The sequence below is a fragment of the Nomascus leucogenys genome, chromosome 4 (assembly GCF_006542625.1).
Source record: "Nomascus leucogenys isolate Asia chromosome 4, Asia_NLE_v1, whole genome shotgun sequence".
NCBI classification, from domain to species: domain Eukaryota; kingdom Metazoa; phylum Chordata; class Mammalia; order Primates; family Hylobatidae; genus Nomascus; species Nomascus leucogenys.
The window spans coordinates 5,564,431-5,590,937 of NC_044384.1; the positions used below are offsets into that span (position 1 = coordinate 5,564,431).

The 26,507-nt window shown below is 51.2% G+C and overlaps 1 protein-coding gene across 2 annotated transcripts; it reads right to left on the reverse strand.

The window, feature by feature from the left end:
• Positions 1 to 1,963: 1,963 nt before the first annotated feature.
• Positions 1,964 to 26,215, reverse strand: CNDP2 (carnosine dipeptidase 2). Of its 2 annotated transcripts, XM_030810266.1 has the most exons (12): positions 26,040 to 26,215; positions 22,360 to 22,511; positions 20,903 to 21,046; positions 16,579 to 16,741; positions 13,691 to 13,779; positions 11,625 to 11,825; positions 10,100 to 10,184; positions 8,913 to 9,073; positions 6,695 to 6,859; positions 4,452 to 4,593; positions 3,998 to 4,145; positions 1,964 to 3,093 (listed from the first exon to the last, which is right to left on the reverse strand). In XM_030810266.1, the coding sequence occupies exons 2-12, from the start codon at positions 22,417 to 22,419 to the stop codon at positions 3,024 to 3,026; spliced, it is 1,428 nt and encodes a 475-aa protein (XP_030666126.1). In that variant the 5' UTR covers positions 22,420 to 22,511; positions 26,040 to 26,215; the 3' UTR covers positions 1,964 to 3,023. The 2 variants fall into 2 exon arrangements, with proteins under 2 accessions (XP_030666126.1, XP_030666127.1); XM_030810267.1 differs by lacking the exon at positions 22,360 to 22,511 and having other exon boundaries at positions 26,040 to 26,209.
• Between the last annotated feature and the right edge of the window lie 292 nt (positions 26,216 to 26,507).

Genomic DNA, 26,507 nt, shown 5'->3' on the forward strand with positions numbered 1-26,507 from the left:
CATGGGCCAGGCTTGGGCCAGGCGCTGGGAACGTGGAGCTGTCGAGATGGCCCTTATGCTCCTGGAGATTCCACGAGAGACTGAGCTTGCAGAGACAGAGGTGAGCATTGGCACTTTACCCAGGAGTCATCGGCCTTCCAGTAGAACACCACTCTGATTTCCTCCAGATCACCCTCCCCTAGCACTTCCAGAGGCGACGACCTCATGCTTGCTTCCAGGGGGACCTGACTGGCCTGAGCCACGCAGGCTGCCACCAGGTGTTAGCACGGTGACTGCCGTAGGCTGCTTTTTGCTGCTGTAACACAATGCCCAAGACGAGGTAATTTACAATGAGCAGAGATGTATTGGCTCATGGTTCAGGAGGCTGCAAGGTCCAAGGTGGAGGGGCCGGGACCTTGTGAGGGCCTTCTGGCTGTGTCATCCCACAACACGAGGGCTCAGAGAGGGGTAGAGAGAGCAAGAGGAGGCCAAACAGGCCCTGTTGTAAGGAGCCCACTCCTCCAATAACAGCATTCACTCAGGAGGACAGGGCCCTCATGGCCTGACCAGCTGCTCTTGAAGGCCCTGCCTCTTAATACTGTTACAATGGCTATTAAGTTTCAACACGAGTTTGGGGGGAGCCAAACATTCAAACCATAGCACCTCTCAGCATGGGTTCCTGACCAACGGGCACCCATATGCAGCTCACATGCATGAGACACCAGCAGCTACTCTTAGGATTTCTGGGGGAAGACCATGCAGTTCTTTTTGCAGGATTAGAAGCTGAAAGAAGGCATTTCTCACAGTTCTGATGGAGGAGTTGAGAGTTGGAGCCACAAGCCCAGACAGCATTGAGTACTGGGTCCAGCTGTACCTGAAGCCGCTACCCTTGTCTTCTTTGTTTTTACTTTGAAATGACAGGAGACTTAGAGAAAAGATGCAAAAGCCATAGAGGGTCCCCAGATACACTTCACCCAGCTAACCTCTTATGCAGCCACAGCACAATGATCAAAACTAAGAGATTAACATCCGCGTAAAATCAACTGCAGATTTTCCTCACGTTTCAACCGTTTGGGTTTGTCTGATGTTTTTTCACAATGAGTGTGATGTTCCCAGAACTGGCATGTCCTCCTCAGGGAGTGGTGTCAGGAGTGCTGATGTGGACGTGTCATTACTGCTGAGGTTCATTTTGATCTGAGGGTGGCACCTGCCAGGTCTCTCCACTGTGAAGTTACTGTTTTCCCCTTGAGAGGTGCTTTCAAGCTATGCAAATATCCTGTTCTTTAAACCTTTGCCTACCAGTTTGAGAGTGTGTCAGGGGTCTCACCTGCAGCAGCAGGTGCTCCAGCTTTGATCTCCCACCTCCCTCCCACATGAGCGGAGATTCTTCATCAAGGGGCACTGGTCCTTCTCACCCACTTTGTCACTTTACTTATTTATATTAATATAGATTCATGGATTGTTATTTATTCCATGGTAAAAATCCAACACTACTGCTATTTTCTCACTCCAATTGCTCCCTTGGGCCCCTGCAAGCTCTTTCAGGCTGGCTCCTGCGTCCTTGGACACAGCCCCATGCCCTCAGGAGTGCATCCTTATGTTCCGATGTGAGAGGGTCCAGACTTATCTTGCATTTTCCCTGCCCAGCCCTGGAACCGACCACTTCAAGGAGCCTTTTCCTTTCATTGAGTTTATTCTGTTCTTTTATGTCAACTGGGCCAATCAATTCTTTGTTTAAACCAGCTGGACTTCCTGTGGCCCCACAGCCATTAAGGAGCAGGGACAGGGACACTTCTTGGAACATGCAGGGGGCCATAAGCGAGCCTCCACTTGTGTGGATGAGGGAGGGAGTGCTCGTCTGGGAAGGTCTCTGGGTTCTGTTTTCCAGGTCCTGCCTGCTGTCCCCTGCCCTGAGCTGACACCACCAACCAGACACCACTCAATAAGCATGGTGTGCACGCCACGAGCAACTCAGAAGGAGCGATTCTTTTAGAGGTGTCATGTTTACTTTTTATTTAGGAGTACAAACTGAGACAAAATCATCCTTCCAGTTAGTGAGGTTTTGAGAGATCATACTAAAGAGAAGACAGGAAAACGCCAGTAACGGTGAAGGTCTTGAGAAAAGGACAGGACCCGCAGATAGCGAGAGATCAGAGGAGGCCCTAATTTCTTTCCTCATTTCCTTTCCAAATATCCCAAATGTGCAATGCATCACCTGAGACAGAAGGCAGAAAGCATCAAGCTCTCTGTTTGTCCCAATTCAATAACAACCAGAACTTATTTTTTTGAGATGGGGTCTCGTTCTGTCGCCCAGGCTGGAGTGCAGTGGAGCAGTCATGGCTCATCGCAGCCTCCAACTCTCAGTCTCAAGCAACCCTCCTACGTCAGTGTCCTGAGTAGCTGGAACTACAGGCATGCACCACCACACTTGGCTCATTTTTTAAAAACTTCTTGTAGAGACAGGATCTTGCTACATTGCCCAGGCTGGAGTGACGTGGTGCGATCATAGCTCACTGCAGGCTCAAACTCTTGGTCTCAAGCGATCCTCCTGCCTCAGCCTTCTGAGTGGCTGGGACTACAGGCATACACCACCATGTCTGGCTCATTTCTTAAACTTTTTGTAGAGACAGAGTCTTGTTTTGTTGCCCAGGCTGGTCTCAGACTCCTGGCCTCAAGTGATCCTCCTGTCTTGGCCTCCCAAAGTGCTGGGATTATAGGTGTGAGCCGTGGTGCCCGGCCAACAACCAGAACTTTCCGCAGACCTTGTGCTTTTGGACCTTGGGTATCTTCTGTAGGTCAAGCCATCCTGACCACTCTGAGAACTTACCCAGGGTGACTCAGCTGTCACTCCAGGTCACTCATAAGCCCATCGGGTAGCTCCACCCGTGGACAGCTGGATACGCTTGTGTCTGTTCTCTAAAGTCATGGATGACCTGACAAGAGGGAAAGGAAAGAGGGAACCTCCACTTCCCTGGGCAAGTTGGAAAAGGGTGAGGTGAGGGCAGGATTTCTTCTCGTCGGAGATGGCACACAGAGGGCCGGGCCTAGTCCTTCAGCTGGGAGACCTCATACAGGTACGCGGCCAGCATCTTGGTTCCCTCTATGTAGTTATGCCTAGTAGAGAGGAACACATCATTGTGTTGGCTGGTGTCGTGAGCCAACACCCAGGTGTGGGGTGACTCCTCCCAAGCCCAGACACACTCTGCCTTCTTCCTGGGGAGCATCCCCCATCCCAGCTTGGGGGCCCTGAGCCCTGCTTGCCTTCAGAATTCAGCACCCCAGTTCTCAAGTGCAGCTTCAGTCTGACTGCCCAGTCCAGAGACCAATCCTGGTCCCCTAGTGCCCGGGTAGTAAATGTCAAGCTTGGATCGTGGGCTCCTCCCATTATCCGCTTGTTTCTGAAGACCAGGCCTCCCCCGGCCAGTCCTCACAGCCAGGTCTCTGTCTCCCCCTCCCTCCTTCTTGCAGGGCTTTGCCTCTGTCTTAGTCCCTGATCATCTGCCTTGGTTACCCCAAGATGCATTCTTGCCTTCTGCCCTCCTCAGCAATTTTATGGGCCAGAGGCTTCCCCTGGAACTGCCTGAGACCCCTGCCTGCTGGGCCCCTCCTGCTCCCAAGGCGAGCTCAGAGGCTGCACCCGCCCTGTTGTGGGAAGAATTCCCATCACGTCTGCCCAAGTCAAGGATGTGTCAAAGCAGCAACATGTGCAGTTAGCAATGACACTGCAATTCCTCAAAAAGGAAACAGAAAAATGAACAGTAAAAAAAGGAAATGGAGAGAGGGGTAGATGAAGTGCAGAGATAAACACTGCATGAACCTTGTTTTTAGCACCCCTCTACGGCAAGGCCTCGTCCTGCCTCCCATCTGAAGTTCCCACTTCACACAAACACAAGAGGGCAGGTCACGGGGCCATCGCCCCCACCTGCTTCTCTTGGCAGCTGCACATGGGGGGAAGGGGAAGGGGCAAGAGGGACGCTGTGCAGGAGACGCCAACCTGGGCTGCACCCTGGACTCTCACCTGTTGAGCTTTTCATTCTGGGAGTGGGCTCCGTCATCCGCCGACCCCACAGGCAGCAGCATGACGTTCTTGCCCGTGGCCTCCTGAAAGGTCAAGGTCACGGGAATACTGCCACCTTCCCTGGTCAAGTCTGGCTCAACACCAAAAACTGGGGGAAATGAAATAAAATAAACGATGAGCTTTGGGGCCCCAAGGCTGGGCATCTGTCTCAGCCCACTACTCAGTGGCACTCAGTCAGACTCCGTGCGAGGCCCTGGGGACAGCAAACCCGTGTTCGGGGTCCGCCAGGGGCCCAGGCTCATCTCACACACTGGCTGTCCTCATGCTGATTTAACTACGTGCCCACACGATACAGCGGTGCCCCGACATAGCTACGCGCCCAGGCGACATAACAGAGTCCTATCAGATGTGCAATGGGTCCTGCCCAGCATCACCCACAAGGAGAGGGTCCAACCTGTCTTCATGGCTCTTCTCCCAGCCACGTAATGAGGGTGACTGAAGTCGGTGACCCAGGGCTTCCCACCGTGGCCCATGTACACCTTGAACTCGTTGGGGCTGCGAAGTTCAGCAAACTTCTTAGTTAGGTAGCTTGTGACCTAAACCACAAATAGAATAGAGATACACAACGCTTTATAAGCTTGCATTTGATCCAATGCTAGTGACCTACGGGTATGCTATCACGGGTCTACAGCGAGCCTACAATCGGCCTCTGACAGGTCTGCGATGGGTCTATGCTGAGCCTACGATGAGTCTCATTTTCTGTTGCTTAATACTGAGCTACATAACTGGAGTAAGGAAAGAGGGGATTTCTTTTTTCTTTTTTTTTTTGAGACGGAGTCTCACTCCGCTGCCCAGGCTGGAGTGCAGTGGCGTGATCTTGGCTCACTGCAAGCTCCGCCTCCCAGGTTCACGCCGTTCTCCTGCCTCAGCCTCTCCGAGTAGCTGGGACCACATGCGCCCACCACCATGCCCGGCTAATTTTTTGTATTTTTAGTAGAGACGGGGTTTCACCTTGATAGCCAGGATGGTCTCGATCTCCTGACCTGGTGATCTGCCCGCCTCGGCCTCCCAAAGTGCTGGGATTACAAGCGTGAGCCACCGCGCCCGGCCAGAAAGAGGGGACTTCTTATCAAAAAATAAAACCCAGTTATTTCAAAGTAAAAGACAAAGTTTTAATATCAAGCAATTCACTCTTTCCAAAGATCTTCCAAATGATGATACTATTTAAATTAAGTTTAAAAACAATCTTCCCTGACCTGCTTTATATTATGGGCAGAATGTTTGTGTGCCCCCAGAATTCATATATTTAAGCCCTAAACTCCATTGTGACTACATTTGGGGACTTAACAGAAGTAACTAAGGTGTGAGACAAAGTCACAAATGTGAGAAGCCGCATTTGTGCTGTTCTGCTTGCTGGCCTGTTTCACAGGCTCCACCCTGCCACTACCTGCAGCTCTCGGGAAAGATGCTTTGAAGACAAAACAGGAGGGAGCACACACTACCCCTGCCTCTTGCCCGAGTCGCTGCATTCCTTAGGAGATAAATGACCCTGTCCTTACCTCTTCCTACACACAAGATAGCACCTGACCACATTAGTGGTTGTGCCCCTGTCACCTGTGACCACACGTGCTCTTACACCGAGGCTCAGTGCGGCTCGGCTGAAATGTAACATCTGAGCAGGTGCGATGTGATTCTGCACACACCGAAGCTCCCCCCACTGCAGATGAGCCGTGGCCTGAGCCGCTCTCTCGGAGCAGCCGGGACAAACCCCTTGAAGGCTGCTCCTGGGCCCCGGGCCGCAGTCCGCAGTCCTCAGCGAGATGCCTGAATAAAACTAAGTTGAATTCTTTAAAAGCCTGGCTTTTTCTCTTTAGTAGGTTTTTTTTTTCTTTTTCTAAACCTTATTTAGACAAAGATTAAATGAGGCCAGAAGGGTGGGATGCAGCCTGGGTGAGAAGATACCGAGAGCCTGCCCTCTGCCACATGAGGACAAGCGAGGACAGCGGCCACGGCCGGGAGGAACCCTCATCAGATGCCACAGCTGCCAGCACCTTGGTCCTGGACTCACCTGCCTCCGAAACAGTGAGGAATCCGTTTCTGCCATATAAGCCACCTCGTCTGTGATCTTTATTGTGGCAGCCTGAGCAGACCGAGGCACTTCATAAAATAAATGACCACGGGCTACATTGCATCCAGACCCAGGATAGAGCCAGGCGCTGGCCCGGGGACTCCTCCCCGTGACAAGACCTCAGTGTTCAGCACGAAGGGTGAGCCCCAGGCTCCCCTTCCCAGTGGGAAGATTCCATCTCCCCATAAATCCCAGCTGAGGGGGACAGTCAGAAGCTGGGCTGACCTCCAGCCACCAGAGTCCCCTCCACACGGCACCATGGTACGGGGCGGCTCCGGGACGCTGACCAGAACACGCTTGGCCCAACGTTGGTGTTTGGCCTGGAGCCTTGAGGTAAGGCCAAAGGCCAGATTTTGGCCTGCCTCATCAGAAACAAAGGTCACTTACATGTGATGCATTATCTTTGATTAGCTTCTGAACCACAACTGTCATAATTACTGACTTGGCCAGAGCCAGGAAGCGGGGGCACGCATGGCCTGGGTGTCTCCTGAGTAAGAGCTTTTATTACCCAAGTCTCTGCCCGGACACAGCAGCTCTCGGCCCCCACCCCGTGTCCCAGCCCCACGTGCCTGCTCACTGACGACTTCAGGAGTCATGTTCGGCACGAGCCTGATGGAGAACTTGCCAACCACCTTCCTGGGAATCACGGTCTTGGCCCCCGACCCAGAGAAGGCGCCTTCAATTCCGTGGAGGGAGAGAGACGGGTACCGCCATCGGTGCATGAGGATGTCTTTCTGCAGAAAAATCAGAGGGTCAGGGACACCTCAGGCACTCGGTGCCAGCCCTGTCTGCTCACCGAGGAGCTGGGAATGTTGTCTGGGAAATCGGCGGTGTGAGACAGGACCTGGCCCAGGGCCCTGACAACTACAGGCAGGAGGTCCAGGTGCAGGGGACTCCACCCTGGTGCACTCTACGGCTGCAGTGAGTGACTCAGCACAAAGGAGGCCCCTGACAGGCTGCACACCCTCAGGTGAGGCATTTCACTGCCTCTCGCTGCAGTGTGGGTGGCTCAGGTCCACCTGGCAGAACTAGGAGAGCCACGCTGGCCACTGAGCACCTGTAGAACTGGGGGTGTCAAGGTCTCACAGACACTGGAGCTCTTGATGAGCCAGAGGCACCAGGAGTAAGAGGGGATGCAGCCCAGGCTGTGTGCAGGCCTCTCCCAGGCCCACGGGACATAGGCGTGCAGCCAGTTCCTACTGAGAGAGGAGAGCCAGGCTGACCAGCACATCCGGTACAGCCCCCTGAATACCGATGATGCCATCTCCTCAGACCAGGAGAGACTTCATCTCCTGTTTCCCAAGTGTGTCATCAACACCATGACCTCCCTGCCTGCCCCCCGCCGCCCGCATCCCTGCAGCAGCGAAGGTGGGTCAAGAGAGTAGGTGTGCCCCCAAAGGGGCTTCCAGAAGGTTCCTCAGTGACTTAGCCACTGAATGTGTAGATTTCTGTTTGTGAACCAAACAGCTCAATGTTATCTGGGAGGAATAGACAAGGCCCTAAAACACCGTACACAGAAGCAAGCACGAGCCTGAGGGACAGAGCAGGAGAAACAGACCCACCTTCTCCCAGGCCCGCTCCTCCCCGCGCCCAACCCCTCAGTCCATGACATCGCTGTCCAGTCACTGCCAGTGGGGACCTTCTCTTCCTATTCCAGAGGCTCCTCCCTGACGCCAGCCAAGGCTCCCGCGCCTGCAACAGCCTCAAGGGTCTCCCAGCTCCACCGACTCAGCTCCAACACCCCGACCCATGATCTTTCCCAAAGTGAGATCCGATGAACTCAAAGCCTAGCCAGGGCTCACCGTCTCCTAGGAAGACCCGGAGCTCCACAGCAGCACCCAGGCCATCAGGCCGGCATGTCGGTCTCAGTCTCAGGCCTCACCCCACTGCCTGTCTGTCCCTAAGCAGCTGATATGCCTGTGCTCCTGCTGACCGGGCATGCCAGCCTTGCCCTGCACCTCTGCTGGCCAACAGGATCCTCTGATGAGCCTCAGCCGCTCCCAGCACCATGACCCTCCCCTCGTGCAGGCCCACAGCCTTTGGTACTGCCCAGCGTGGCCCTCAGCACATCCTTTCAGAGTTCTTGCCCGTCTGTCTCTGGGAGACAAAACTCAAGAGCCCAGCTGGGCCTTATTTCCCTTGTGTCCCAAGGGCTGAGTTGCTTAATTCAACTGATGCTGGCTGAATCAATGGCACAGAACTTCCATCTATACCGCATAACCCTACAGCCTGCGGAACTTACATCTGTACCACATAAATCTATAGCCTGCAGAACTTACATCCATACCACACAAACCTACAGCCTGCGGAACTTACATCTGTACCACATAAATCTATAGCCCGCAGAACTTACATCTGCACCGCATAAACCTACAGCCTATTAAGAGAAGTCATGACCCACTTTTCCCCTAATGGTTAGGTAAACATTCAGCACAGTTTCCACCTAGCACTCGGCTCTGATGTGGCTTAAATGGGCCCTGGGCCCAGCGGTAAGGAGGTTACTCTATAAACACAAACACGGCAGAGCCGCTGCCAGCAGGAGCCAGCTCATGTCCCCTCTGCCTGCTTCTCCAGGTCTGATGGAATCAAAAGTGGATTTTGATACTAAAAAATTCCAACGACCAGCAACCTGGTCAGGGTCTGCTTTCTGAGTGACTCATGTGCACTGGACATTCCAGCTCCTTCCCTCGGAGACCCCCTGGACCCAGGGAAGGTGACAGGGCCTTGGGGACACCTGTGTCACAGCATGGCCTGGGCATGTGGCAGGATCGAGCCCTGAACCAGCACCTTGCTGCTGTGCAGGAGGATCTGCGCCCCCACGTCCTTGGCAAACTCCTCTATGTCAAAGTCGATGTCGTCGTACAGCTTGTGCTCCTCTTCCGTGACGGCGGCCACGGCCTCGTTAATGCCAGGGATCAGGATGTTCCCCCTCTTGTCCACCAAAGAGCCTGAGGGAAGCGGGAGAGGGTTACAGCACTCAGGGGAGGCCGCACCAAGGTGAGCTGCTCTTTCCTGCACCGACCCCAGGGAGCCGGGCTCAGGAGAGAAGCGGCTCAGGCCCCACAGCCACGTGGCTAAGGAGGGGCCAAGAGCAGCCACAATGGTCCAAAGAATGACGCTCGCAGACGCGTCCCGTGCACGTATCGCCTGTCAGGCACAGTCCGGGGCCTCAGGCTCAGCCAGTGATATAATCAGCCAAACAGCCAATGAGGGAGCAGCTTGGGCATTCCCATTTCTCAGGTAAGGAGACTGAGGAACAAGTGGGGACAGGAAATCGTCCTTGGTCATAGACCACGACGCAAACCAGCAGACTGGCTTCACGCAGCCCCACTCTAACAACCACCGCGCTGCCCCGTGTGCCTTTTTAATGCGCATTCCACAAGAAACAAGCTGCTCCTGAGCTGAGGGGGGTAAACTGTGGGTACAACAGAGTGGACGTCACGCGGGCAGCTGGCAGCGGCGGGGAGGAATGGAGAGCTTGTGGATGGTGCGGGAAGCGAGGGCTGTGCTTGGCCTCAGAGCAGGAGGACGCCGGGAACAGCACGATGGGATGCCTGCTCTCAAAGAGCTGATCAGGCGGGGGGACCTGGATGGGGCCAGTTATACATAAGACAGGCCAAAACACACGCCCTGCGAGAGATGGAAAATGACCACATCGGAGGAAGGACAGTACCACGTGCCTCCAGGGGCTTGGCCAGACAGGACCTGGGGGCGACTGAGTTGGGTGCTGGAGGCAGAGCAAGGTTTCACCAGGTGGTGACAGGCGCAGGAGAGTTTCAGGGGCAGAAATAAAACAAGGGGGCCTCTCAGAGGGACAAGTGAGTGGAAGGAGGGAGAGGCACAGTTGGAAACCGAGACAGAAGTTGGTTCCTGTGGAATGCTGAAATGCACACAATGCTGATGACAGACAGCCTGGGAGTCACGCCCGTCCACTGCCCCCTAAACTGCTGACTGAACGCCCATCCCCCACTTACCCATCAGCAAAATGAGATCAGTCATGGCCTCATGCACCGAGCCCCCGTACACCCCAGAATGGAGGTCTTTGTTGCTGCACTCCACCTGCACGGAAACAAAGGCCACTGTATCTGGCTGCCTAGTGGGAGCTTATTTTTATCATGTGACAGTGAATTCAACAAAGAGCATTTACAAGGCCTGACAATTTTCCAAATCAAACTTTGCTCCCTCAGGGAGCAAAGCAAGGCATTTCCTAAATTAAAAACTTAGGCAGGAACAAAAAAATGTCAGCTTATCTGTGGCATATGCCAACCGCAGATAAGATGGTAACACTAGCCACAGGTATAAGCATTCCACAGGGCAATCCGCCTACCACTCAAAGCCTTTGCTAGAAGTTTAACAAAGACCCTGCACCTCTGCTGAGAGGGCAGCCCCACATGAATGAGACCCACTACAGGCCTGGAGCCCAAGACCTGGGGTCGGACCTCGCCCTTGCACTGAGCAGCCGCATACCCAGCATAGGGCAGCTGCCTGCCGAGTGCCTGGCCTCCTCGCCTGCAAATGGGAAAGGTGCAGTGCCCCTCCCAGCACCGGGGGTGACAGGCGGCCACTTTTAAAACCAGAACAGCATCTTGCTCAGAGTGAGGGCTCAGGGCAGCAACTATAGTGATTTCTAGCACCGTTCAGGTTATAAATGATGTCTGTAGACAGGACCTAATTTAATCACCACAGTCATCCTGTAGGGTACTGGGAGATGACCACTAGCCAGTGAGCGGTAGAATCCAGCCAGGCCTGGCCCTTCCCACTCTTGGTGCTGCCCTGGTTTCTTTTTTTTTCTTTTTTTTTGAAACGGAGTCTCGCTCTGTAGCTCAGGCTGGAGTGCAGTGGTGCAATCTCCACTCACTGCAACCTCCACCTCTTGGGTTCAAGCGGTTCTCCTCCCTCAGCCTCCCGAATAGCTGGGATTACAGCCACCCTCCACCATACCCGGCTAACTTTTTGTATTTTTAGTAGAGACGGGGTTTCACCATGTTGGCCAGGCTGGTTTCAAACTCCTGACCTCAAGTGATCCGCCTGGCTCGGCCTCCCAAAGTGCTGGGATTACAGGCATGAGCCACCGTGCCCGGCCTCGGTTTGTCTGTATCCCGTGCAGTCAGTCACTTAGTCATGGGATAAGGAGCCTAAGTGCTAACATATAAATATTTCCACCTTCAAAAGGAAGTGTTTCTAAAATCCTTTGTATGTGCTTGCATCTTCTGAAATGAACTAGCATTTAATCTCCTCTCAGCGGCTCCAACGCAGCATTACAAATCACACTGTCCTAGCTTGATGCTGCTGTGAGATTAACTTCTGATCACTGGAAGTGTTGCTGTCCACCCTGGTATATGATGTTGGTTTACGGAAGCTGGGAACTGGGGCACTAAGTGAGCCCTGTGCTTCTCCTTCCTGCGTACCTGACTTCTGGGTCCTTGCCTACTTTGGGTTTGGAAGAACCAGGAGACTCAGGGGTTAGAAAAAAGTGAGCCGTACAGCTTGGCACTGTACCTCGATGAAAAAGTAGCAAATGCCCCTGAGGCCGTAGGTGATGCAGGGCTTCTTCTTTCCCAGCCAGTAATTGTCAGAAATACAGACATAGTCCACGTCCTTAAAGAATGTGTCTTTCCGGGCGAAAATCAGCTCGTCCAGGCCCTCAGAGCCTGACTCCTCCATGCCTTCGAGGCAGAATCGGACGTTGACAGGAATCTCCTGTGAGAAGGGAACAGCACGAGTGGATATTCAGCTTTGCAAACCTTCCTTCTAGAAACCACTCAGGATTACACATTCCACATCTCCACATTCTCCAGACCGACCACATGGGCCTCTGTGTGCACCTGTCGTCACCCCCTCCCCAGGCACTGCCAGGCCACTGTGGCTCCAGGCCACCTGGACCGGTCCAGTCTCGCAAGGTGGAGCTCTCTGGAGCCACCCCACATGACCGAGGGGAGCTTCCAGGAAAGTCTGTGCTGCTCCCTCTGCAATAAGGGCCACGACACGAAGAACACCACACGAGTCCTGATTATACCAGCGAGCCACCAACACGAGGAGGTGCGGGTCCTCCTGTGTGACCTTTGCTGCTCCCAGGCACAGAAGCGCTGCTCTCCCTGAGGAGCCGGACGGGAACGTGCCCACTTTGCCGTGTGTCTGGATCATTGTGGCTTCGCAGGTGCTCTCCCGACTCTGACCCCCACACCCAAAGGTGAAAAATGAGGTTGTGCATGAAGCTGGCGATTTGCCAAAGGCCAGGCAGGCTAAAGATCAGGGCCTAAATGACGACTCCAGGCTACTGACGCCTAGTTCACGACCACCCAGGCTGCCCCCAGACAGCCCCGTTCATGGATGCGCTTCCTCCCCTGCCTCCTCCTCCTCTTCTGCCCTTCACATGAAATCTTCCACAGGACCTCTGCCCGGGCACAGCCACCTGTCACCCTTGGTTGCCCCAGAGCCCGAGGTGCCTCCACTGCAGCTGAGGCTGAGGGCTCCACGGGAGCTTGGGGAGGCTTCCTGGTTCCCGCCCAGCATGCAGGCTCAGCCACACCAGGCCAGGTGGTTCTGGGTGTCACTTCCCCACCATGTAAAGTAATCCCCCGGACTAGCATGGCTGAGACCCCTCTCAGACCTAACATTCCACGCTTTGACAAAAATGCTTATCTTATTCTTATTTCATCATGATACAAGATAAAAGCAAGATGCAAAGATGTCTATACAGCATGATCACAACTAGGCAAAAAGCAACAGAAAATCTTGGTAAATTTCAAAATACTAACTGTCTTTCGATTCCAGGCAAGTATTTTTCTCTCTACTTGTCCGTTTTTTAGCAAACTTTGAACAATGAGCAGATATTTCACAGCTAGGAGAATGCTTTTTTTTTTTTGAGACAGTCTCACTCTGTCACCTAGACTGGAGTGCAGTGGCATGATCTCGGCTCACTGCAACCTCTGCCTCCCTGGTTCAAGCGATTTTCTTGCCTCAGCCTCCCGGGAGCTGGGATTACAGGTGCCCACCACCATGCCCGGCTAATTTTGTATTTTGAGTGGAGACAGGGTTTCACCATGTTGGCCAGGCTGGTCTTGAACTCCTGACCTCAAGTGATCCACCCACCTCGACCTCCCAAAATAATTCCTCCCAAAGGAATTACAGGTGTGAGCCACCGCACCCAGCCAGAGAATACATTTTAAAAATCAGAATTTAGTTTTAGGAGGACGGTAAGCACACAGAGACAGTGAGGGGCCTGTGTGATGTCACAAAGCCTGCACTACATTCTGGCAGGGGACCACACTCACAGACAGTCAGGGACTGAAAAGTCACATTCCATGTGGTGGCAAAAATCATGCTGAGTCACCAATATTGGGACCTTTAAGCAGCTGTAAAACAATTAAACTTTGAATGTTTCCTAAAGCTGGAAAACAAACCTATACTCTTACATCCGAGTCATCTGTGCTGATAAGGGCTGGGGGACGCTTGTCTTGTCTTTTCCTGTGAGCTTTACAAGCTGTTGTGTGAACAGAGAGCCTGTCTTTGTATGGCTCAGATGGAACCCAGGACTCAGGCAGAAGTCAGCGTTGGGGGCATACCTGGTCTGTTTTCTGATATGCTTCCAGGGCGTTTATCCAGCCGGCCACCGGGCCCTTATCGTCAGTCGAACCTCTCCCATACAGCTTGCCTAGAACAGCAATCCACAAATTCATAAAGTGATGATTACAATTAACCCAGAAGCAGCGTGTCTCAGGTGCACATCTGATAACCCCTTAGCCAAGCAAACACGAGAGAGGCTTCCCCTTCCAATCAGGCGCCCCCAGTCTCCACCCAACACTATCGTGAAATTTGTCAGAGAATTTGCCATCATCAAAGAGATAAGCCATTTGGATGCTCCCAAGTACCCCTTCCCTCTCCCACCGTGGTCACGGCGGTCAGCTGGGGGCATGGCTTCCCGCTGGGTCAGGGTGGAGACCTCCAATCTGACTCCAGGAAATCGCAGCCAGCTGCTTAGTTCATTAAAACCCATTTACCAGAAGCAGCGGGGAGCAATGGGGACAGGAAGCCCAGTCACTTAGGAACCTCAAGGCACCATTGTCAAAAAAGAACCATAATCTCACCCCCACCCAATTGTGACACCTAATTTGATAAAAAACAGAGAACATGTTTATCATTTAACCTCTGCTTCTTTCTTTCTGTAGTTATCACTCTGAAAACTACAGACAAGACACTGCTTCTAATCAGTGTCATCAGTCACAGTGGCCCCTCACCACAACTGCTTCTGGGGAAGCTGATAACAGAAGCCACAACTTGAAGACAAGGCCCCACCCCTCCTCCATCCTATTCCATGCAGTCTCGGCCTCATGGAACCAGAGGAGGGAGCCGTCCTCAAGGCGTGGCCTTCTCGTGGGCCTGGGTCTGCACAGTCTCAGCATGACCCAGCCCAAGGTAGTATGAGGCTGAAAGTCATCACCACCTGGGGAATTTCCTTCGACGAATGAAACCCAACTTTTCACAAAAACTGAAGATCAAATATAAGCTTTTCTAAAAAAATCCTCATCCCTACGACAAACACTGAACAACTACAGCAGCTGGCACGGTGCTGGCTCAGAGCTGCAGACAAATGTGACCTGCCCCCACCCTCCAGGGTTCCCAGACAAGGCAGTGAAGCTTTCCCACAGTACAGGTGCACTTCTAGGTTCCTCGACAGTCAGGAGCCTACTGAGGCTGGAACAGGGAGGGCTAAGAGGGTGGCTGGAGGCAGGCCTCACAGAGGACGAGGCAGTGGTGATGGGGCTGATGCCTGTGCAGGTGCCCAGGTGCAGTTTTGAGCAGCACAGGCTCCTGGGGGCTGCACATGGTCCCGTGTGGCTGGGTACAGGTGGGAGAAGGGGCAGGCAGAAGGCAGGCGAGGGGAGGGACCCTCTGTGCCATCCTGAGTCCCCCAGGAGGAGTCAAGAAGAGAAGTGGCATGTTGAGGTCACTCTGAGAGCAGCCCAGAAAAGGAGTGGCACCGTGAAGGCCCAGAAGTGGAGAGCAGGACCTAGCCACGGAGTGGGTGAGGCAGACGGGGAGCTTTCAACGTGGGAAGGGCAGTGGTCCCAGAGGAGAGCCTGGCAGGGATGGGGACCCAGTTCCCAGTGCAGGTGGCAGAGAGATGGTGCCATCCACGGAGACTGTCAGCGGACAAGGAGCAAAGAGAAAGACTTCTGTTCAGAGAGCGAGTTCCAGGAGCAAGGGCACAGTCAAGCAGACACGCAGGTCTGACGCTTGAGGGCACAGCCAAGCAGACACACGGGTCTGATGCTCAAGGGCACGGCCAAGCAGACATGTGGGTCTGACGCTCGAGGGGCGCCCGAGTGCACAGAGAGGGTTAATCCTACAATCCACCGCAAGTTAGTAATTCCACCGTGACAAGGACAATGACATGGAATTACATCTCATAAAAAATGTTGCTTTAAGTAAAGTCATTTTCAGTTTTGCACAGTAATGAACACAACTGACACTGGGTCAGGAAAGGTTTGAACACAGATGCAATGATCCAGTTGGAAGGGCTTCGATGAGAACAGCCTGGAACTTGGCCCAGAGGGGCCCAGCACGAGGGTGGGAGGATTCCTCATCTGGTCAAAGACTCCCGTGCAAGCACATGTGGAAATTCAGAAACGAAAGCAGAAGGCCTTTACACCAGAAGGAACAGGAAGAAAAGAGGCCGGCCTGCGGGGTCCCTCACAGCACAGGCCTCAAAAGGCCTGCAGGTGCCCGGCCCACGGAAGCACTTGGTGAATAACAAGGACATCGCCACCCCCACTGGGGCAGCCGGGGTGAAGGAGGCCCCTAACATATACCGCAGAAGCAGCTGTCTGTAAGGGCGGGGGAGGGGGACGAGGGGACAGGCTTTTCAGGATGGCCCTGCCTGGATTCCGAATATGCATTCTGAGAAAAAGCATCAGCAGTAGAGGAAGCCAGCGGGCTCATTTGCACACGAAAAGGCAGGCTTTCTGGAAGTTCAGCGACAGAGGCACCCGTGAGAAACCTCCATTTCTAGCTTATATTAAAAACAGTCTGTGCCCGGTGTGGTGGCTCAAGCCTGTAATCCCAGCACTTCAGGAGGCTGAGGTGGGGGCATCACTTGAGGTCAGGAGTTCGAGACCAGCCTGGCCAGCATGGTGAAACCCCGTCTCTACTAAAAATAAAAAAATTAGCCAGGCGTGGTGATGGGCGCCCATAATCCCAGCTACTGGGGAGGCTGAGGCAGGAGACTGGCTTGAACCCCGGGAGGTGGAGGTTGCAGTGAATTGAGATCTTGCCATTGCACTCCAGCCTGAGCTACAGAGTGAGACTCAGTCTCAAAAAAAGATTTTTAAAAAGTAATACAATAAATAAAATAAAATAAAAAGTCTGTACTGGAAACAGAAAAACGGACTAGCAATGACTTTCCAAAAGTCAGTGCCTTTCCTCTGGGCACGCATGGGTGTGCGGCGCTCACCGTCTCGCTCCACCAGGGTGAAGGGCTCGCTGTCCCAGCCGTCCTCCAGGGCTGCAGGCTGTACATCCAGGTGCCCATAAATGCACACGGTCTTCTTCTGTGGGTCGGAGCCCAGCCTGCCGAGCAGAATAGGAGGGAGCGGGATCTCCGAGCCATCAGGGAGCTGAGCATGGAGAGGAAAGGAACCAAGGACAGCCTTTGTTTACGAAATTCAATAATTAAGGTGGAGATTATTAAAAGACCTTGAGCTTCCTTATCTGTCCTTATCAATCAACCTCTATTGCAGAGTTTAAGAGCACACTGTTCAACGGAGTCACTAATTAAGATTTACTTTCTTACTTTCTTGTACTCCAGAGCACATGTACATGTTTGCCAATTGCAGGCAGTTTGGTCATTTTTTTTTTTTTTTTGAGACAGAATCTTGCTCTGTCACCCAGGCTGGAGTGCAGTGGTGTGATCCCAGCTCACTGCAACCTCTGCCTCCCAGGCTCAAGTGATTCTTAGGTCTCAACCGCCCAAGTAGCTGGGATTACAGGTGCCGGCCACCATGCCCGGTTCATTTTTTGTATTTTAGTAGAGACAGGGTTTCACTGTTGCCCCCACGGTGGTCTCGAATTCCTGAGCTCAGGCAAACCACCCGCCTCGGCTTCCCAAAGTGCTAGAATTACAAGCATGAGCCACTGTACCTGGCTGGATTTGGTAAATTCTTAAAGGCTGATTTTTCTTTGACTTTTATATAACAAAACACACAGGCTGAGTTTGGGATGCAACTTAGTTTATTATTTTCTGAAATGATGGTTAAAATCAACTATAATCTTAAATCAGAAGAGATATTTTTGAAATTCTGTACACTGATTACAATTATGCATGGAAAAGGCCATAAACCAAGATATATTTTAAAAAAATCTTTATATCTAAATTCACAGTTAGCCATTCTAAAAAGTTAGTGATAGCAGGTACGCCTTCTGAGCTTTGTCCCAGAGGCACTACCAGTGTTCCACAATCCCATAGGAATGGAGGACGGGACAGGCATCCCAACCCGCCCCTGCATCTAAATGGAGGCAAATCAATCTTAGATCTTTTCCAATTTTTACATCAGGTCAATGTCTCCACCTTTTACTTTAGACCATGGCCTACTCAGGCTGTGCAAAACTCCTGTGGCCATGTAGCTCCTCTACCAGTGCCTATATTCCAATAGGCAAATACCCCACGATCATCACAAAGTGTCACAAGCAAGTGGCAGGAGACGGTTTTAGCTGTAGGAGGAAGAGACTGTTCATACTAAAACATGACATACATATGTATTAGTCTAGTTACTAGAAAACACTGTTCATGAAAATAGGTATTAACAGACACAACACACAAACTAAATTGATAATGAAGTTAAATTAACAGTTTGCAATTAAGAGGTAAAATGAGCAGTCGCTGAAATGACAACTGGATCAGGACAGTGCTGGTGATAGGCTGAGAAAAGTGTCCCTTCCAAACTTCAGGGCCTCCAGCTCTAAGTGTACAAGCACTTTACAAAACTGGGCAGGTGGCTGGGATTCTTGTGGGATCCAGGATTTGTGTTCCCAGTAATTTAAGTAACTCCTGCAACCTGATGGCTGCTAGTGTGCGGCGTGTGGCCTGACGCCCCTCATTTGTCCCAGCGGCACTGTGGCTGCGTGTGCAGCGTGTGGCCTGACGCCCCTCATTTGTCCCAGCGGCACTGTGGCTGCGTGTGCAGCGTGTGGCCTGACGCCCCTCATTTGTCCCAGCGGCACTGTGGCTGCGTGTGCGGCGTGTGGCCTGACGCCCCTCATTTGTCCCAGCGGCACTGTGGCTGCGTGTGCGGTGTATGACCTGACGCCCCTCATTTGTCCCAGCGGCACTGTGGCTGCGTGTGCAGTGTATGACCTGATGCCCATCATTTGTCCCAGCGGCACTGTGGCTGCGTGTGTGGCGTGTGGCCTGACGCCCCTCATTTGTCCCAGCAACACTGTGGCTGCGTGTGCAGTGTGTGGCCTGATGCCCCTCATTTGTCCCAGAGGCACTGTGGCTATATCTGTGCCTCAGTTCTCACCAGGACAGCCTGTAGCCACCAGGGACAAAGAATTGTTGCTGAAATCTCCCTGCTCTGGTCCCAGGGGACCCATGGCCTTGGCAGTCCCAGCTGGCCTTCAGCTTGCCTGAGCAGAAAAATGATTTTCAAATGACCACAGATTTTCTCTAAATAAATTCCTATTCAATAGGGGTCGTCTGAAATACTTTAGCATTTTCTGAGAAACTGCTTGGGCCCACAGGTAAGATTGTTCTGAAAGGCTCAACATCACCATTCCTTCATCAGCCTGAAAATACTCCGACTTCTGCACTGACACAGGAAAACACCCACCTCCACCTTCACCCCTGCACCAAGTCATCATCACTCTGAAAAACAGAACACCACTGCCACACGGTCATGTGGGAAGAGAAGAGAAGATGTGCGGTCACCCCACACCGCAAGCATGTCTGCAGAAGATCCCACCAGTGATGAAACGTTTCAATTCCTTGATAAAAATCAGTGTTATGTAATTCAAAATAGTATAACAGTAATTGAGTTTTTTATGAAAGGCCCTTTCTTAAGAATTGCACAGCAATGTCAGTGATCAATGAATATAACTATTGTAATGAAACAACTTCTAAAAATGATTTACCTCGCCTAGATTTTTTAATATATTAGGAAAAAAAAAAGGAAAGGGAGCAAGGTGAGTCTGACTCTAAAAAGAAACAACATGAAGAAACTTGGTGTATTCTCCCAAAGATGGGGGGAAAATTGGTGGGAAGCTGTAATATACCTTAAGTCAATTATTAAATTTGTTTTCAGAAGAAAACCTCAAATGAACAGCACTGCCTGGGAAATCGGCAGGCCTGGGCATGAACCTGCTCTGCATGAGCCTCCTGTGGGCTCCCAGTGGACACAGCTGCCTGGCCTCCACTCTCTCCCTCTGATGAAACAAACATGCTCAACTGAATGGCCACACCCAAGCTTCTGGGGCTGTGATTTCAGCTTGACACCCAAATCGTCAGGCCAAAGAACTGAGATAAGCCAAAGCTTGTTATTAGATCAAAGAATATAAAAGAATATTACAAACTTTGAAAATATATGTCATGAAACATGCAATTGACATAAGGCTGAAATCATTTGAAATAAACTAGTGAAATAACATACAGTAAGAGGCTGGGCATGGTGGCGTGACAATTTGGGATGCCAAGGCAGGTAAGTCGCTTGAGACTAGAAGTTTGAGACCAGCCTGGAAACATAGTGAAACCCCGTCCCGACAAAAAAAAAAAAAAATATATATATATATATATATATACACACACACACACACACACAGTAAGCCCTCACTCAACTTCATGGATAGGCTTTTAGAAACTGTGACTTTAAGTGAATAAAACTACCTTATTCAAGGACCTGTTGTTGTATGTTGTCTTGCTTAAAGTTGCAGTTTCTAAGAACCTATGGATGACGTGAGTACTTACTATACCACAAAGTGAGACTGTTCATTTAGGAAGAAAACAAACCATTCTCACCTGTCAGAATCCTGCACTGAAAAGCAACGGACCCCCACACAAAATATCTCTTATGAAAAAGTGGCTCACACCTATAATCCTAGCATTTCGGGAGGCCGAGGCAGGCGGATCACCTGAGGTCCGGAGTTCGAGACCAGCCTGGCCAACACGGCAAAACCCTGTCTCTATAAAAAATATAAAAATTAGCTGGGTGTGGTGGCGCACGCCTGTAATCCCAGCTACTCAGGAGGCTGAAGCAGGAGAATCGCTTGAACCCGAGAGGTGGAGGTTGCAGTGGGCCGAGATCACGCCACTGCACTCCAGCCTGGGCGATAGAGGGAGACTCTGTCTCAAAAAAATAAAAAATAAAAAAAATAAGGCTCAGGGACGCAGCACCGAGTGTGGGGGGGAGCCGGGGGTTGGGGGGAGTTTTTATAATTTTTAAATGGACATGAATAAAGTGTAACTTCCTAGTTTGAAAGCTTACGGATTGCTGGGAGGGGAATCTCAGCCATTCTCTCAGAATGACTGTTACATTAACTTAGTCCTGAGTAACTGTCAGCAGTTCTCCTTCCTGGAGAAAAATGCTGAGTGCCACATAACCTCTGCCCCAATCCAACTGAAGCAGTCAGGTACAGAACTTACCATCCAAATCGGGCCCTTCCTTTACCGTTTTAAAGGTGAGTGGGGTATTTGAAGCAAAAGATCTTTTAAGAACTTGTGGAGTCTTGTCAACCCCTCAGGCAGAATCTGTTTGTGGTCCTGCAATGCAAAGAATGTTGCCTCCTACCTTTTGTTTTCCGATATCCACCAGTTCCACAGAGCCGCCCAGCTGCTTAATATCTGCAGCAGCAACCTCCATCATCCTCCTGATTTCACCTCTCTTCTCCGGCCACGCGGACACACTCTGGATAGCCACCCATTTTGCGAGTTTCTGTTTGTGGACAACAAGCAAGGAGGGATTCTGAAAAGGTGTCCTTGAGGGAGAGAAGGCTCCCATAATGTTGCCATGTTCCAGGCACACATGGTTGGCTCACCCTCTGTGGCTGCTGCATTTGAACAGGCTGACTGGAAATAGGACAGACCCATCACATGTGCTTTGGGTTTAAGATTTTAAAAATTGTTTGTACTGAAGGAAGAGAGAGACCCTCTCATATTGTTTTATATTGTTTTATACTCAGTATCTGTTTAAAAAAAAAACAAAAAAAACAAGGAAGTGAAATCAAAGAAGTGAAGTGAAACCAAAAGCAGACCTGGGCCTGCCTGACCTAAATCCAGTAGTTAAAAATCAACTCATGACTTAGAAATCGATGTTATTCATAGATTCCAGACATTGTATAGAAGAACACTGTGAAACTCCCTGTCCTGTTCTGTCTCTCCCTGACCACCGGTGCATGCAGCCCCTGTCAGGTACCCCTTGCTTGCTCAAATCAATCACGACCCTTTCATGTGAAATCTTTAGCGCTGTGAGCCTTAAAAGGGACAGAAATTGTGCACTCGGGGAGCTCTGATTTTAAGGCAGTAGCTTGCTGACGCTCCCAGCTGAATAAAGCCCTTCCTTCTACAACTCTACAACTGTCTGAGAGGTTTTGTCTGCGGCTTGTCCTGCTACAGTACTAACCCTGTACCAAGAACTAGAGTACAAAAGAAAAATGTCAGATGGTTTAATTTTAACGATTAAGGAGGAAGTAAATGTAAAATGTACTAGGTTCCATAAATAAGTTTTTATCTGAATCTAACTAAATTACAACTGAAAGACACAGAAAATACCCAATGTTGCCACAGTCCAAATTAGCTTATTTATCATCCCGACAATGGCCAAATTTTCTAAAGTATAATTTTTAGAATGAGAATTCTAAAGATTTCATCTGTAACATGTGTACGAAGAATAACTTTAAATCATAATGCCCTAAGTTAACATCAAGAAACAGATTAATATATAACATTATTGAATTACTTAGAACATACTTAATGCAAACTATTTAATCTGTAACTATCACAAGAAATTGTTGGAGATGAAACAAAAATTTCAATTAGATTTGCTATTCTTAGAAACATATATTAACACTTTGTCAAAAACCAAAAGTGTAACCTATACCATGATAAGAAGCTAATGGAACAGATCTCTAGGCAGATCTTCTAACCCTGGATTTAAATGGCATAATTCATATTAGCTCTTGACAGCTTCTCTGGGCCCCATGGGATTAAATCAGATTTTAATATTTCCTAAAATGAATATTCCCTTACCTTAATGTAGCGATCCTGATTTTCATCAATGTACTTAAACAGGGTAGTGAGGGCCGCCATCTTTCAACCAGACCCCAGACTGCAGATCTCAAAGGTTCTTGGAAGGAGGAGCGACTGGTCAGTCCTGTCTCTAGTGGGGACTGACGGGCGACCTGCCCAGAAAGCACTTGTTCAGAACTGTAAAGTGTTTCCCCACCCTCCCAGCCAGCACTGCCAACACCCTCAGCCAGAGACGCTCCAGGAAGTGACTGCGGCTTCAGAGACAAAAGCTTTGGGAACCAGTTAGAGGCTGGGGCTAATCTTCCCTTCTTTACTTGGAAGGAAAATTACACAAAATTCCGTGTCAGATGGCAGGTAACAACAGAGGGAGGGCCTGAGTTGAAGAAAATACGGTGAAAACTAAAAGTAGGCACTTTCAGTTTTACTGGTACTTTAATAAAAATTTTTACACTCGTAAAGCACAAAGGTAAGTTCCACTTTCTGTTATCCCAGAGGATGTAGTCACTTCAGGGATCCCAGCAAGAATGTCACATCCTGTGTCCACCACCACAAACCTACAACACAGACGACAGAGCCCAAGGAAAACCAGATTCAGTTTAAGAAAGCTGATGATCTTAGTCTAGAAACAGCCAGAGGGCAACAGCTAAACCTCCACAAGCACCTGACCATGAGGCCACGCAGGCTCCAGGGCGCATGCTATCATCCTGCTACCATGCGTGACACCCCGCAACTTCCGCCCCACTCACAGATACAGGTGAAAACACATCATCAGACTCTTTTTATTAGAATGAATACAATGTAAAAATGATTCTGGCATTGGGACTTTTATAAGTGGCTTTCCGCAGCAGAAAGCACGCAGCTGTACTGAGCAAATTCAAAACTGCGGGGACATGAAGTGCCTTAGAATCACAGCTGTGGAGTGACAGGACCCTACTACAGCCCTGTGTCTACATGCCAGACAAATGCCTGTTTATCGACATGCTGCGGGTAAAGAGCATTGTTTTCTTAGTATAGGATTTCAAAGTGATTTCTCAACAGAGAGGTGACTTTATCCACCGTGACACCAAGCGTGGCAACTGTTCAAAAGTGGCTGTTGCTGTGCAGGGTGATGAAATCGCAGGGCACTGCAAGTTGCAAATGTGATTTCTATATGGGTGGGAGATCCAGCCGCTGCCTTCTCAAGTGCCCTCTTCCTCCTCTTCAAACACCAGCCACAGAGCATGGAATAGTTACATATCTCCCAGCCAGCTCGGATCTCTCCACTGAGGCACTCATTTGGAGGAGGCTCAAGTAAGATGGAGCCCATGAGCACGCTGGAGAGGCGTTTATCAGTGTTAATAAATCAAAATGTCGTCCACCTGTTGCCAAAAATGTACACAGGGAAGCTACCTGCTCACATTAAAGGAAACCCTATTTAGCAGGACAACATGCTACATGTGGTGATTTTCATTTGGGTTCCTGGTTATTAAATGCCACAGATCCCAAGCTCACTGTGGTACATTCTCATTAATATTATTCTCTTGTAGTCAAATTAACCAATGGCATTGTAGCTAAAGTCACTCAAAAATATAGTCACGTGCCACATAACATTTCCGTCAACAACAGCAGTGGTCCCAAAAGATTATAATGGAGCTAAAAAAATTCATTTTCTGTCTGGATATGTTTAGATACACAAATACCTACCACTGTGTTCCAACTACCTACAGTATCCAGTAAAGGAACATGCACAGGTTTGTAGCCTAGGAGCAATAGGCTATACCATATAGCCTAGGTATGTAGGAGGCTGTACCATCCAGGTTTGTGTGAGCGCACCTCAGGATGTGCACACAACAACGAATCGCCTAACGATGCATTTTCTCAGAATGTATCCCCATCCTTAAGCAACATATGACTGTAATTATCTAAGTTACTACTTTCACTAAAAGAGAGGAAACAGAGATCAGATTGTTCCACCATCAGAGATGGGCTAAAAAGCAACTCCTATTAATCACTCATCCAGTCAAACCAGGTTAGGCCAGGATCCAGTTTCTCCTCCCACTCACACTTCTGGGTTACTCCTGTTTCACCTCCCCCTGTTACAAAGCCATTAAAAGGAACCATTTTTATATGCTCTGGAGAACACCACTAATTAAGGTAAAAGCAGTATGCTGGATTGAGCAAAAGCAAGCATTATCCTTTTAAATGACACCTCACTCCCCTCTAAAAATCTAAAGTTCATAAGGAGTTAACTTTATTTATTTATTTAGAGACAGGGTGTCATTCTGTCACCCAGGCTGGAGTGCATTGGTGCAATCTTGGCTCACTGCAACCTCCATCTCCCAGGCTCAAATGATCCTTCTGCCTCAGCTTCCCAAGTAGCTGGGGCCACAGGCGCACACCACCACAACCAGCTAATTTTTGTATTTTTTGTAGAGACGGGGTTTCCTCGTGTTACTCAGGCTGGTCTCAAACTCCTGGGCTCAAGCGATCTGTCAGCCTTGGTCTCCCAAAGTGCCGAGGTTACAGACATGAGCCACCGTGCCTGGCAAGGGAGTAACATGATTTAAATGTTGAGACTAGTGGAGGGGAGGAGAAATTGCTGTGGCACCTGGAACCGTCAGTAGTACACACAAATGAGTCTTCTAGTCCTGAGAATCTCAGTCCCTGTCCCTTGATAATTGAAGGCATATATAACACAAATAACTGAATCACACCTTCATGTCTGCGTAAGAACCAATAAAAGAATCTCCAATCTGCCCAAGCTAGAACTTGATCCCTAAACATAATGTGAATTTCTCTTTCTCCACTCCTGCCTGCAAACATTAGGGACAAGGAAGGTATTGGTAGCAGGCCCCGGGTTCTCCGCCTCTTCCTGCAGTCTACGCTTGGATAATCTACGGAATCTGACCTTGGCAGGCGGTGGGGAGGGGTAGCTTGGTGGCCCTGTCTGTGAGGACCAAGGTCTCAAGGACATTGGTCCAGGCGGACCAAATATTGTCTCTCTTTCACAGATGAGGAAACTGAAGCCAATTGAATGAGACACCTGCCCCAGACCATCGCTGGCATGGGAATTTTGTCTCCCCTCAGATGCTTCCGCCTATAGCCTTAAAAGCTGCCTCAAATGCTGGCGGGAGCTAGGGACCCTGTCCAGGGCCCTTTGAACCTGGGAGGCTTCAGTCCCGCTACACCCTCCACCCCAGGTCTCCGGGAAAGGGATCCATTGGAGAAAGGCTGGAGTTCTCAGCAGGCCCCTGGGGAGGGGTGTGGCCTGACCAGCGCTCGGCTCCCCGCAACCCCATCTGCAACCAGGGTCGTTCCACTCGACTCCACCAGGGAGGGCCACGGAGGCTCTGGCCAAGTGCGCCGCCCAGCTTGTCCTTGCGGAGCGGGGACGCACTCGGCGCTGCTGGGACACGAGTGGCCCGGGTGAGCGGGGCCCCGGGTCCCCGGAGGTGTGAGAGGCCCCGGGGCCATGGCCGTACGGGCCTCCGCCCCCGACCGCGCGCTCCGGAACAGCCCGGACACCATTGTTCCCGCCTGGCTGCGGCCGGGCGCCCCACGCTTCCCCACGAATGAGGCGTGACTCTCGCCCCGAGTCCTCCCCGCCCAGCCCGGTCCCCGCTCAGGGCGCCCACCCGGGAAGGAAGGTCCATCAGGAAGACCCCCTGGGAAGGAAGACCCACTAGGCAGGGCCTTCTTACCAGCAGCAAGGGCGGCGCCGGTTCCGCACCACGTGTCCCGGCTACGACTCCCGGCGCGGGCCCGCCCCGCTGTCGCCCTGGCCACCAACCCCGCCTTGTCCAGAGGGCAGGTATCGCCACGCCCCAACCCCGCCACGCCACGCCCACCAATCCGGCCAGAGACAGAGGGGTGGTGTCACTCACTCCCCGCCCCATTTCCGCCCTGCGCCAGGTGCGGAAGGATGACGTCACCTCTCCCAGCTCCATTTCCGCCACGCCCACCAATCCCGGCCTGGTCCACAGGGCTTACGTCACCTCGCCCCTCCCCTCCCCCCCTCCCCGACGCTGGACAGGGATGTGGGCGTGGCGAGGGGGCGGAGATTTCGTGGGTTGGGATTTAGGGGAGGCAGGACCCCCGGGAGCGCCTGTCCGGAGCTGGAGCTGTGGGCTTGTGCTGTGCTTCCCGGTTGCTCCTGGGTGGGCGGGGGA